This window comes from Salmo salar, chromosome 11 (genome assembly GCF_965601325.2).
Source record: "Salmo salar chromosome 11, fSalSal1, whole genome shotgun sequence".
NCBI classification, from domain to species: Eukaryota; Metazoa; Chordata; class Actinopteri; order Salmoniformes; family Salmonidae; genus Salmo; species Salmo salar.
This window is the reverse complement of record NC_138301.1, coordinates 94658041-94671620: the sequence shown is the minus strand read 5'-3', so window position 1 is coordinate 94671620 and position 13580 is coordinate 94658041. Positions and strand designations below refer to the sequence as shown.

Sequence of the window (13580 nt, the reverse complement as noted above, 5' to 3'; positions counted from 1 at the left end):
TTATTTTTTTGTAGCTTGGATGAATGGTCATGATATTTGGGCTCGCTCACCCCGAAAACCTTTTCAGTATGCAGTTAGCGCACTGCTGAGAAGAAAGTCAACGTTACGCTGTAAATTCATGGCTCCATAGCTAAGCCTAGAGTAGTACGACAGTTGAGCAAGATGTCCACTGGCAGGGAAAAAGGAAATGAACAGACCTACCTTGAAAATGTTTTCTGTACCTTGGCTGCATCTCTACGGTACATGCAGTTTAAAGTCGTTTTTTTGGATCAGCGTGCGTTTGCAGTTGTCAAAACAAGAACATTGTTTCAGTTAGATTTCTCAAATTGCCTAGGAGGGGGAGTTGGACATTGAAGCTGGAGCTAATTTACTTCATTGCTACACACTGTATTAAAGGTGCAATATGCAGAAATCGCTCTGCCATTTACTGGTTGCTAAAATAGTTGGCCTAATTTCAGTCTTTGTGACAAAACAAGCAGTAATCGTGTAGAGTATCATTGTACCAAACAAAACTTAAGAATGGAAGCATAGGAATAGCGCACATAGAACAGATCTACCATGTCTTAGACTGGCTTTCAATGAGAATGACAGATCTATAACATTTGTATGTGTATTTGATCAGGTAACCCAGAAAGTTACATATTGCAGTTTTAAAAACTCAAAAATACTATTTGGAGAATAGCAAAAACAAACAAAAAGGACCCCATCCATTAATTATTATGTTTAAAGGTCTGTGGAAAGGCATATACAATTTCAAGCACTGCTCATTTACTTGTGTAACAACATCACCTTTTAAATCTCTTTTCTCTTTCTCTTGAAGTGACTTCACTTTACAATTTCAAACTATTACAAGAATCCTCTCTCTCTGAGACTAAAAGGATTAAGCGTCAGTTCAATCTGTCCATACTAGAGGTCGACCGATTATGATTTTTCATTACCGATACCGATTATTGGAGAACCCCCCAAAAAAAGCCGATACCGATTAATCAGCCAATTTTTATATATATTTGTAATAATGACAACAATACTGAATGAACAATGAACACTTTTATTTTAACTTAATATAATACATAAATAACATCTGTTTAGTCTCAAATAAATAATGAAACATGTTCAATTTGGTTTAAATAATGCAAAAACACAGTGTTGGAGAAGAAAGTTAAAAGTGCAATATGTGCCATATAGTTTAAGTTCCTTGCTCAGAACATGAGAACATATGAAAGCTGGTGGTTCAATATTCCCAGTACTTCAATATTCCCAGTTAAGAAGTTTTAGGTTGTAGTTATTATAGGAATTATGACACGTCGACTATTTCTCTATACCAGGCACTTTAGTATTGCCAGCCTAATCTCGGGAGTTGATAGGCTTGAATTCATAAACAGCGCTGTGCGTCAAGCATTGCTAAGAGCTGCTGGCAAACGCAATACAGTGCTGTTTGAATGAATGCTTATGTGCCTACTTTTGTGTATTGATTTTAAGAAAGGAATTGATGTTTATGGTTAGGTATGATTGTGCTTTTTTCGCGAATGCTCTTTTGTTAAATCATCACCTGTTTGGTGAAGTTGAAGTAGGCTGTGATTCGATGATAAATTAACAGGCACCGCATTGATTATATGCAATGCAGGACAAGCTACTTAACCTAGTAATATCATCAACCATGTGTAGTTAACTAGTGATTATGTGAAGATTGATTGTTTTTTATAAGATACATTTAATGCTAGCTAGAAACTTACCTTGGCTCATTGCAGCCACAGGGTCCTTTTGACACTGCACTCGCGTAACAGGTGGTCAGCCTGCCACGCAGTTTCCTCTTGGATTGCAATGTAATCGGCCATAATCGGCATCCCAAAAGGCCGATTATCGATTGTTCAAAACTTGAAATCGGCCCTAATCGGTTGACCTCTAGTCCATACTGCAGGTCTGCCTGCCAAGCCACTCCTGTCCTGTCTCTTTTTGAATTATCTGTTGATTTCTAATTACTGCTACTCTATATTGCATTTATTTGTTGTTTTGGCCTGAGGTGAAAGGTTGAATGACAGAAATGTGCTTAGACGACATACAACAAAGTTGGCTTTTAGACACGCTAAACTGTGCATGTATCCCATGTGCAACAGCTGCAAATAAACAAACAGAACAGCTGCCTCTACCCCATATTTCCTGTGAGTTATGTAGGTTACCTATCTTTGCAGCGGCCTGGGACATAGGGTGTGGTTAATCCATCTGCTAAATAATAAGGTTTGATATTTGTTTACACAGGAAGCTGTATGAGACGTTGATGGAGAGGCATGGCCCGCATATCTCTACCCTCTTTGGACTCCTCCCTTCCAGGGATACCCCAGAGTGTGCTGGCTGTTTCCATGGAAGCTAAGTACCAATGCCAGCAGTGTCACCAGGTCCTGAGGAAGCCAGTCCAGGCTCAGTGTGGACATCGTTTCTGTGTCCATTGTTTCAAACTGCTCACCAGGTAGATTACTGTAGCTCTTCACCTCATTCCCACTACAGGCTCTGCAACCCTCCACCCTTCCTCAAGTTCCCCTTACTTTAATTAACCCTTTCTCACTGGGCATGCTGCTTCAGCCCACAAAGTCCTGCTGTAGCTATAGCACTGCAGTGTCTCTCTGTGGTGGGGGTGTTGTTGGTTCCTTTGCTCCCATCAGCATCTCGCCCTTCCACTTACCTCAGCCACTGTCTGGATGAGTCAGCACAGGATTCTGTGTTTCGGTCTGCGGTGGGTGTGTGGTAGGGTTGGGCAGTATACACATTTCCATCCCTCCATACCATGCCTTTGCCATGCAAATATTATCTTAATCCAGGAGTAGATTGTCTCTGCTGCTGTTACCAAGAAGCTTGATCTTGCAAGCTAATGTTAGCCACTTAACTAACATTAGCAAGTTAGCAAAACCCAGCTGGAGAGAATTTATTTGGCACATGTTAGATAGTTAACTTAATAGTTAAAAGATATATAGCTGGCAAACATTTAGTAGTGAATTTCATACAAGTGTAACTTGATCACCTCACTTAAGTTGCGCTGTAGAGATGACTCCCCTCACAAAGCTCCCATTTTGCTCGTTGTGCTTATTTGTAAATAAACGCACATGACTGGTTCAAACCGCTGTTTTGGGAAACTAGTACCGGTAAGCTTCATAATGAAAAATGATGAAGCGCGTGCTGCATGACAGTGAGTGACTCACAAGGCTCTGGTCTCTCATCATTGTGTGCTTGTAAACAAACACCACGTGACTGGGGACTACTGTAAGATGAAATGAAGAACGCTATGTTCTTTATCTCCTAACATATTGCACAAGTAGCTACAAATATTCAAATGTGTATATATATTTTTTTAAATAAATAGTTTCAACGGTTTTGAAAAATCATCCCGTGGCTTTTTCCAAATTCCCCGGTATACGGTATACCGCCCAAGCCTAGTGTGTGGTAGCCAGTCAAATTAACACCAATACTGGTCCAGCCTCGACTGGAACTATCTGGAATGGATCTTACCTCTGGTGGTGCAATACTGGACTAGAGGTCGACCGATTAATCGGAATGGCCGATAAATTAGGGCCGATTTCAAGTTTTCATAACAATCGGTAATCGGTATTTTTGGACACCAATTTGCTGATTATTATTATTTTTTAGATTTTTTTAAATGTATTTTTTTGTACATTTTTTTATTTTAATTTAACTAGGCAAGTCAGTTAAGAACACATTCTTATTTTCAATGACGGCCTAGGAACGGGGGGTTAACTGCCTTGTTCAGGGGCAGAACGACAGATTTTTACCTTGTCAGCTCAGGGATTCATTTTTGCAACCTTCCGGTTACTAGTCCAATGCTCTAACCACCTGCCTTACATTGCACTCCACGAGGAGCCTGCATGGCAGGCTGACTACCTGTTACGCGAGGGCAGCAAGAAGCCAAGGTAAGTTGCTAGCTAGCATTAAACTTATCTTATAAAAAACTATCAATCTTAACATAATCACTAGTTAACTACACATGGTTGATGATATTACTAGTTTATCTAGCGTGTCCTGCGTTGCATATAATCGATGCGGCGCCTGTTAATTTCTCATTGAATCACAGCCTACTTCGACAAACGGGTGATGATTTAACAAGCGCATTTGCGAAAAAAGCACTGTCGTTGCACCAATGTACCTAACCATGAACATCAATGCCTTTCTTTAAAATCAATACACAAGTATATATTATTAAACCTGCATATTTAGTTAATATTGCCTGCTAACATGAATTTCTTATAACTAGGGAAATTGTGTCACTTCTCTTGCGTTCCGTGCAAGCAGTCAGGGTATATGCAGCAGTTTGGGCCGCCTGGCTCATTGCGAACTGGGGACTTAGGGATGCCATCCATTAGATGAAATACGGAACGGTTCCGTATTTCACTGAAAGAATAAACATTTTGTTTTCGATATGATAGTTTCCGGATTCGACCATTTTAATGACCAAAGGCTCGTATTTCTGTGTGTTATGTTATAATTAAGTCTATGATTTGATGGAGCAATCTGACTGAGCGATGGTAGGCACCAGCACGCTCGTAAGCATTCATTCAAACAGCACTTTTGTGCGTTTGCCAGCAGCTCTTCGCAATGCTTCAAGCATTGTGCTGTTTATGACTTCAAGCCTGTTAAAAGGAACCACCAGCTTTCATATGTTCTCATGTTCTGAGCAAGGAACTTAAATGTTAGCTTTCTTACATGGCACATATTGCACTTTTACTTTCTTCTCCAACACTTTGTTTTTGCATTATTTAAACCAAATTGAACATGTTTCATAATTTATTTGAGGCTAAATTGATTTTATTGATGTATTATATTAAGTTAAAATAAGTGTTTATTTAGTAATGTTGTAATTGCCATTATTGCAAAAAAAAAAAAAAATTGCCGATTTGATCGGTATCGGCCTTTGGTTTGGCCCTCCAATAATCGGTATCGGTATCGGCGCGGAAAAAATAAAATAAATCATAATCGGTCGACCTTTACACTGGACCAAGCTGCTCTTGCTGATTCATACTAAATATGTCTTCTCACTGGGAGTTTAACTATGTCACCATCTCAAATTGCAGCTAATTCTGTTTATTTGTGTTTTGTTCATTTCATTATAACACATTTTAGTTCTATTAACTTTGGGCACATTTTTTCTTCTGTGATTATGGGAAATATATTTCACAGTGGTTTAGATGGTACAATGATGCTCTACACAATTACTGCTTGTTTTCACACCTTTAGTCCTTTAAAGTAAAGTGGAACCATGTACGTTTTTATACTTCACCTGCTGCTAGAAATAGAGATATTTTTGCCTCTTCATTTGCTAACTTGAGTAAAAATGGTGCAGTGGAATGAAAAGAAGGTGGAGTGAAGCTTCAGCTTTTCTTAGTTGCAGGATGTCCTGATTATCATCTGATTATAATCGGAGTATGTTCAAGACTGGACATGCATTTTTTAACTTGCAAAGTGACATTGTCAGAGATCAGACTATGTAGAATCTGCACGGGAAAGAACAACAATAAGTTAAAGTGTACGTGGAAGCCTGGAAGATTGTCACGTCCTGGCCAGTATAAGGGTTAATTGGTATTGTAGTTTGGTCAGGACGTGGCAGAGGGTATTTGTTTTATGTGGTTAGGGGTGGTGTGTTTGTTGTAGGGCAGTTGATTTAGGTATTCCGGGGTTTTTGGGCACTGTTTGATTTTCATGTATTCTATGTTTAGTCTAGTGTGTCTGTTTCTATGTTTGGGTTCATTGGGGTTGGGACTCTCAATTGAAGGCAGGTGTTATATGAGGGTGTGTTTGTGTTTGTCTTTTGTGGGAGATTGTTGTGTACACTGCGTTTGTTTGAGCCTGCCACACTGTTGCTGTTGTATTGTTTGTTGTTTTGTTTTTTCTCAAGTGGATACCTTACATGTTTTTATCAGTAATAAACATGAGTGTCCACAATCCCGCTGCATTTTGGTCCTCCTTTCCTCAACACGACGAAATACGTGACAAAGATAATTTTAAATACTGGATGGGCGATTAGTTGTTTTATAAGGAGAAACGGACATTCAACTACAAGCCCTCACTGTCACAGTCTTAACTCATTTAATATGATACATTTCACTACAATTCAGGTCAAATACGTTGTACTTGAAGTGCTGTATTGGTGCTGATGTTGAAATTCAAGGGTCAGTAATTTGGTAATTCCTGGAATTTGTACAATTTTGTAATCCTGTTTCGCTTTAAACTCACTAGAAATTCCAGTTGCCACATGTCATTTTCTCAGAATTGAATGGGGAGTGGTTTCAACATAGAGCTAGCTGGTCATGGTTGGTTATCTAAATGCATACCACATAGTTAGTGGTTTCTAGTGGGACCACAGTATATTTCTGAGTTATGAACCCACACAGAAAACTCAGGGGAACTATTATCTCCATTCACAGCCCTCCTCCGTCTACTGGTGGTCTGACTCCTCCTTCACACTAAAGCCTCTCTCTGTGAATTTAAACATCAACCTTTTAATTTGTTTGCATCTTTGTGTTGCCTTGCATACTGATGCGCCTGTCGTTGTATGTCTTCCCAGTCCCCACTAATTATAGTATTCTTAATACCTATTATTACAATGTCTTTGCAATGGATCTCGTTGGGCAAGTCTTGAAGTGACTTGCCCATTTGTGTTTATATATGTTTATCTGTATACTCCAAAGTGCTATATGTGCTACATAATTACATGATTCATCTTTCTAGTTTAACCCTGTACTCTGTAGCCTACTGGTAATCATTGTAAATGCTGGTAGTGGTTCAGGTGAGGCTAAGAGCCCTCTAGTCGTTGGCCACTGAAATCATTTTGTACTGTAAAATCACATGAAGTGTGTCTCCATCATCAGCTCCGGCCCAAAGCCCTGTGAAGCCTGTCGACAGGAGGAGATTTATGAGGAGCCACAGTCCATTCTCAATAGTAACGAGGTAAGGCTCTGTTCCATTCATTTAACTTCTAACAACATCTCTGGTGAATCATGTTGCTCCTGGCGAAAGAAGGATATGGATTTAATTCACCTAAAGTATTTATTACAGTTCAATGTTTATTACAGTTCAATGCAGTGAATTTCCCTGCATGGGAAGTTGGCCAGATACCCAAGTACAACCTTCAACCAGACCCCCCCCCCCCCCCCCCCACAGTCTGGTTGAACAGTAACAGTGAATGTGACAACTACTGTATGTAATTAGAGTACTCTTTGTTCTTGTCAACTCCCTCAGGCTTTTCCAGACAATGCAGCTGGTAGAGAAATCGCCAGCCTGCCTGCCAAATGTATCAGTGAGGGATGCTCTTGGACTGGTTGCATAAAAGAATATGAGGTATAGTATGGAGTTAATGCTTATGTTTTACTGGGTTGTCATTGGGTGATTCAAATGAGAATATCTTGTGCATGTTTTGAATTTGAGTTATCTGATTGGACGTTCTTCATGTCTCTCGTGTTGAGAGCCAATAGCAAAGCACACAGTAGCAATCTGACATGCTGACCAGACTGCCCCCATTGTGTGTGTGAGCGTTGCAAAATAAATGTACATATACATGTTATTTAATAATTGTATCTGCGTAGCCAGGTGCTAAAATTGAACTTGGTCCCGCCTCTCCCATCTACTCATTGGTTTTTACAAGCGTATACCCACATGGGTGGTTGAAAGATGAACGAGGTCCACACTCCAGCACAGTTGGTGGCGATTAATGCACCTTAAAGTTAGTTGCCAACCATCATATCAAATCCACAGAAGAAGAATGAACAGGAGAGATTAATCAAAGAAAACAAACTAAATAATACCTAGGTTTCACCTTTTAGCTGGGAATTAATTGTCGGAGAACACATGATTTTGTGTGACTCAGAATGGGTGAAAATTCTGCAAAGATCCAGCACACAAAAAAAGGGACTATGTGTATTTCAGGTTAAACATCAACCCATGTTTATCTCCCAGGACAAATTAGCTAGCAATGCAAGCTAGCTAAATGTCCATGAATGTTTCATACACTATGTATTTTATCCTGCACCTAAATGAATATAGTTGGTTCACAGTTGGTTTTAGTATTTTAACCTGCGTGTCATGAAGGCGTCTGGTGGGGACAGATAAAGTCAACATGTGGAGCGGGTTTGGTTGTCATGTGAGAGTGAAACAGGATCTGCCTTTGTTATGTAACTTGGAAAGTCCCTGGAGTTTTTTTAAATGAATCCTGTTAGGCGGAGAGTGGAAAGTACCCAAGACCTGCAGGCTTAATTTACATTCTGTTTACCATCTGTCTTGAGTAGTCTGAGAAATTCATAATAATAATAATACTGCTAAACTGCAAATTATTGTATTGTTGTTAGACTAATTTAACTGTAAATCCATTTGTCCATTGATTGTAGAGACTGAAAACAGGAAGAGGGGGGGATTTTATGAGGAAGCAAACCTTGGCCTTCTGCCAAGAGTTAAACTAACATGTGCTGTTGTATAACAGGGAAGGTTGGGGAGGGGGAAAGTTTTAAGTTCATTGCTCTTTTATTTCTTCAGTTTGATAATTTGTATCTAATCGTAGGTTATAACTGTATGTTTTGTGGGGGATGTTTAAAGACTGTCAACTGTAAATATGTCTGGTAATTCAGTAAAAAGTTTTTTTGGGGTTAATGTGCTTCCTCAGAACTGTGGATAGAATTATATTTACTTTCACAAGGGGGGGAAAAAAAAGAAGTGATACTGTCTATGCTACATTTCTAGGACCGATTCAGCAGAACGTTTTTGTGTTGATGAAGATTGTGCAGTTGAATGTCATGCTGACAACCAACTTGATGGTTAGCACAACTTGTGCTAAAAATGTTTTATCGTGTAGGCGTTTCGTGTTGGTTCAGTGGCCTTTTAATGTTGTCGTTGACTGTGGGAGATTGTGTGATTGGAGTTAGTAACACGTATTCAGTGGACTATAAAAAAACAACCTGTGTTTACTGTATCGCGGGGACTATTCGATGCTACTGCAGTCCGCCACAGGATGTTTTTGTATTTGGAGGGCAAGTTGGTCAGGATAATATCTATGAGGGTGCCCATGTTTCCGGATTTATATTGACATAGGCTTAACCGTTTCGTGAGTTTCCAAATTAGGAAAATACTTTAGACAAGTCGTTATTGTTTTTAGTTATGGTTAAGTTTGGCTTGGGGATATTTTAGAGAAGGGTTGGTAAGGGTATGTGGAAAAACATGCTCACTTACCTGCTCTGCTGCCTTCTTGAGCCTTGAGACTGAATGAGAAAAGACATGGTGGTAGATGGCAACACTCTTCTCCCCCCCCCACCCCTTTCCCCTCCCACCTGCTTTAAAAAAACTCAGCTAGAGCAGGACTGACATTTACTGTAACAATTCATAAGTAGATGGATTCATTTGAATTTGACTTTGTATTTTAACTTTTGTAGTTGTGAGGCACAATGAATTCAGCCCTTGTCACACAGTGGTTGAATAAGCAATTTTGAGTTCTTGCTGCACAACCGCAAGCAGTTTTAATGTGAAGTTTCATGCAACACCAAAACAACCACAATAGGCCATACTCTCACAAACACATACAATGTTTCCAATCTCACACAACACCTTTTTCTATACATTAGCAATATTTAAGTAGAGCAGTGGTTCGTATATGGATCTGTGGTGTCACTTTTAGTTTACAACCATAAAGAGTTTCACATTTTCAAAAAACTATTTTGGCACCACTGTCTAATCATACTTCCTGATCCGTTGTGGCCGTTTTCAGTTAAACTAGATGTACTTCTTCTAAATGCCATAACTGGCTGCTTATAAACTCGTATGCAACAGACTGGTTAACCATCAACCCAACCGTTATTTTAATCTTGCAAGCTATGACTTGCATAGAACTGTGTTTACTGAATAGACAGGTTGTCCCTCTTAAGCCAAGGAAGTAGGAGTAGGCTATAAAACAGCTATTGTTTTGGCTTATCATTGATTTTAAAGGATTACTTATTACTGAGAACCAGTATTAAAATATATGCACTCACTACTATAAGTCACTCTGGATAAGAGCGTCTGCTAAATGACTAAAATGTAAAAAAAAATGTTGCAGTCATGCCAAGTCTGCTCCTTTCATAACACAATGCTTTTTTAAAGATCTTTTAACTTTAAATGCAAGTTCAGAAAGGAAACGCCACATAGAAACATTTATAACCATTTATTAAGCAATGAATAATGCAAGTCTTGGAACTATAGGCTCACTGCACAGGCAAAGCGTCAATATATAATATAGCCTATGGACAGTGAGTGCGGTAAGCTATACCAATCCCCCGGCAGAAACACAGAACCTGGTGGTGCGAGCAAGAAGCCGGCGTATAGTTGAAGTAGCAGCATGATGAGTGAGGGGACCTGGTCAGCTTAAAATAGACCACCAAATAATGTAGGCGTGATTGATACTAGCCTCTTTGGTACCATCTCAGCAGGTGTGTCAGCTGAGACTGGCCACTCAGGTTTCCATTCTGAACTGGCTCCGCTTCATTTCAGAAATATAGCGCCACGAAGAAATATGTTTAACCATTTATTAAAGATGCACTATGCAGAAATCGCTCCGCCATTTTCTGTTTGGAAAAATGTTAATAGTTCGGCTAATTTCTGTTTGTGACTAAACAACTGCATAGTGTAGAGAATCATTGTACTGTCTAAACTGCTGTGAAATATATTTTCCATAACCACAAATATTGTATTATCAGCTGTTTGAATCTGGTGTACAAAACCGAAAGTAAAAGATGCAAAAACGAAAATTAAGACTGGGAAGCGTAGAAAGAAATGGAGCACATAGAACAGATCTACCACTTCTTAGACTTGCTTTCAATGAGAATGACAGATTTCTAACTAACATTTCTATGTGAATCTGGTCGGGTCGCCCAAAAAGTGACATTTTGCAGCTTTTATGCAATGAATAATGCAAGTCTTGGCGATATAGGCTCTGCTCCTTCAGGGTAGCTCACTGCCTAAGCAAAGCGTCAATATATAATATAGCCTATGGGCAGTGAATGCAGTAAGCTATACCAATCCCCCAAAACAGCAGAACCTTACACCAGACGACTCTGTAGCTACGGCAGAAGCGCCATTTAGATATTATCGAATAGACCAGTTAGGTAATCTTACCATCGCAACAATGAATCCTATGTGAGAATGTTAACCATGTGTGGCATAAACTGAGCAACGTGTGACTTCTATCCCTGGTGACGTACCGATGGCATGATGAGCTTGAGGCATGATGATCTTCCTCTTGGCACGTGAACTATCTGCCTATCTTGCCAACACACACTGAACAAAAATATAAATGCAACAATTTTACTGAGTTACAGTTCATATAAGGAAATCAGTCAATTGAAATAAATAAATTACTCTAATGGCCCTCTATGGATTTCACATGACTGGGCAGGGGTGCACTGGGAAGCCATGCCCAGACTATCATAATTAGTTTTTCCCCACAAAAGGTCTTTATTACAGATAGAAATACTCCCCAGTTTCATCAGCTGTCTGGATAGCTGGTCTGAGATGATCCCGTAGGCGAAGATGTCGGATGTGGAGGTCCTGGGCTGGCGTGGTTACACGTGGTCTGTGGTTGTGAGGCCAGTTGGACATCCTGCCAAATTCTCTAAAACGATGTTGGAGGTGGCTTTTGGTAGAGAAATTAACATTCAATTATTTGGCAACAGATCTGGTAGACATTCCTGCAGTCAACATGCCAGTTGCACGCTCCCTCAACTTGAGACATCTGTAGCATTGTGTTGTGACACAACTGCACATTTTAGTAGCCTTTTATTGTCACCAGCCCAATAATGATCATGCGGTTTAATCAGCTTGTTGATATACCCCACCTGTCAGGTGGATGGATTATCTTGGCAAAGGAGAAATGTTCACTAACAGGGATGTAAACAAATTTGTGCACAGCATTTTGTACGTATGGAACATTTCTGGGATTATTTTATTCAGTTCATGAAACATGGGACCAACACTTTACATGTTGCATTTATATTTTTGTTCAGTGTGTGTGTGTACGGTAACTGTTAGATATTGGGGGCATCCTGGGATGTGCTTTTGTATGTTATTGCTGTAAGAGGGAGTTAGCTAGCATGCTCTATAATGGTCGCATTAGCCCCTGCTATTTCAGTTATTTCCATGCTGACAGACAAATCACGAATCTATAGCCATCAACATACTATTGTCCTGCACATCTAATGTGCTTCCTTGTGTCTATCGTCAGAATAAACACCAATCAACTGGGATCGCTGGCTGGACAGTTCTTTCTTTAAAAACACAACGGAAGAGTTACGAAGTACGAACACAATCTTTTATACTGGGGCCGAGACCAGTCTTCTTGTCTTTGCTGGACATCTGTTGCATCAGTGATAAATAATGGATCGCCCAGCGTGGCCAGTGGTCGGCATTGCAGATAGCGTAACATGGAAGAGAAAGCGGTGTTAGTTCGAGCAATGACAACTGGAGTACCTTTACCCTTCGTATTCGTTTTAGAATGAGTTAATAATTGGTTACATAAACTTTTGGCCTCCCATCCCATTCTAAACACCTATCGCCGACTTTGTATTCATGTTACCTGATGAAATTGCTTTACAATATGATCTTGTTGCCATCTGATGCACATTCAGATGTCATAAATCAGCACTGCAGAGCTCTCCCTGTACTATGCCTTGCCTTGGTTGTATTACTTTTGATGATATCTGGAAATGTGCATGTACACCCTTGCCCATCTACTGTTGCTTGCCCCAATTCTGACTTGTGCTCTGATATCTGCTTCACTGATTTCTGCTCCCGTAAAAGCCTGGGATTTCTGCACGTTAACACTAGAAGCTTATTACCTAAAATGGATTAATTGAAAGTGTGGGTTCAGAGCTCCAATCCAGATGTGTTGGTCACTGAGACGTGGTTAAGGAAGAGTGTTTTGAATACTGGTGTTGAACTTTCTGGTTATAACCTTTTTCGGCAAGCCAAATCTTCCAAAGGTGGGGGAGTGGCAAACTTTACCAATGATAACCTTCAGTGCTCGGTTGTCTCCACAAAGCCTGTCTCCAAACAATTTGATTTGCTGGTTTTAAGTATTAAACTTTCAAATAGCTCTTTGTTGCTGGGTGCTATCGTCCTCCATCAGCACCGGCCTGTACCCTACCTGCCCTAAGCTCTCTCCTGGCCCCTTACACCAAGTCTGAATTTGTCCTGCTAGGTGACCTAAACTGGGACATGCTTAAACCACCTGACCAAGTCCTAAAGCAATGGGATTCCCTAAATCATTCTCATATTATTACCAACCCTACTAGGTATGACTCCAACACCCAGAAAAGGCTACTCTTCTTGATGTTATCCTCACAAATAATCCTGGTATCAGTCTGGTGTTTTCTGTAATAACCTTAGTGATCACTGTTTTACAGCCTGTGTTCGTAATGGCTGCTCAGTGAAATGACCTGTCCAGATATGTCATAGATGCTTGCTAAAAAACTTTCATGAGCAAGCCTTCCTTCATGACCTGGCCTCTGTACATTTGGAAAGAATCAGCTTGATCCCCTCTGTCGAAGATGCTTGGACCTTCTTTTATA

General features: G+C 40.0%; 1 protein-coding gene across 2 annotated transcripts in view; it reads left to right on the top strand.

Annotated features, from left to right (window-relative positions):
• Positions 1–13580, top strand: part of LOC106563303 (TNF receptor-associated factor 2) — a 30040-nt gene that overhangs the window by 143 nt on the left and 16317 nt on the right. Inside the window, exons 1-4 of one of the 2 annotated variants that reach the window (XM_014128793.3) lie at positions 4–239; positions 2257–2464; positions 6870–6948; positions 7240–7338. In XM_014128793.3, coding sequence (XP_013984268.1) covers positions 2286–2464; positions 6870–6948; positions 7240–7338 — 357 coding nt within the window. In that variant the 5' untranslated portion in view covers positions 4–239; positions 2257–2285. Of the gene's footprint in view, positions 1–3; positions 240–2256; positions 2465–6869; positions 6949–7239; positions 7339–13580 lie in introns of those variants that run through there. The other variant, XM_014128792.3, reaches the window with a different exon arrangement.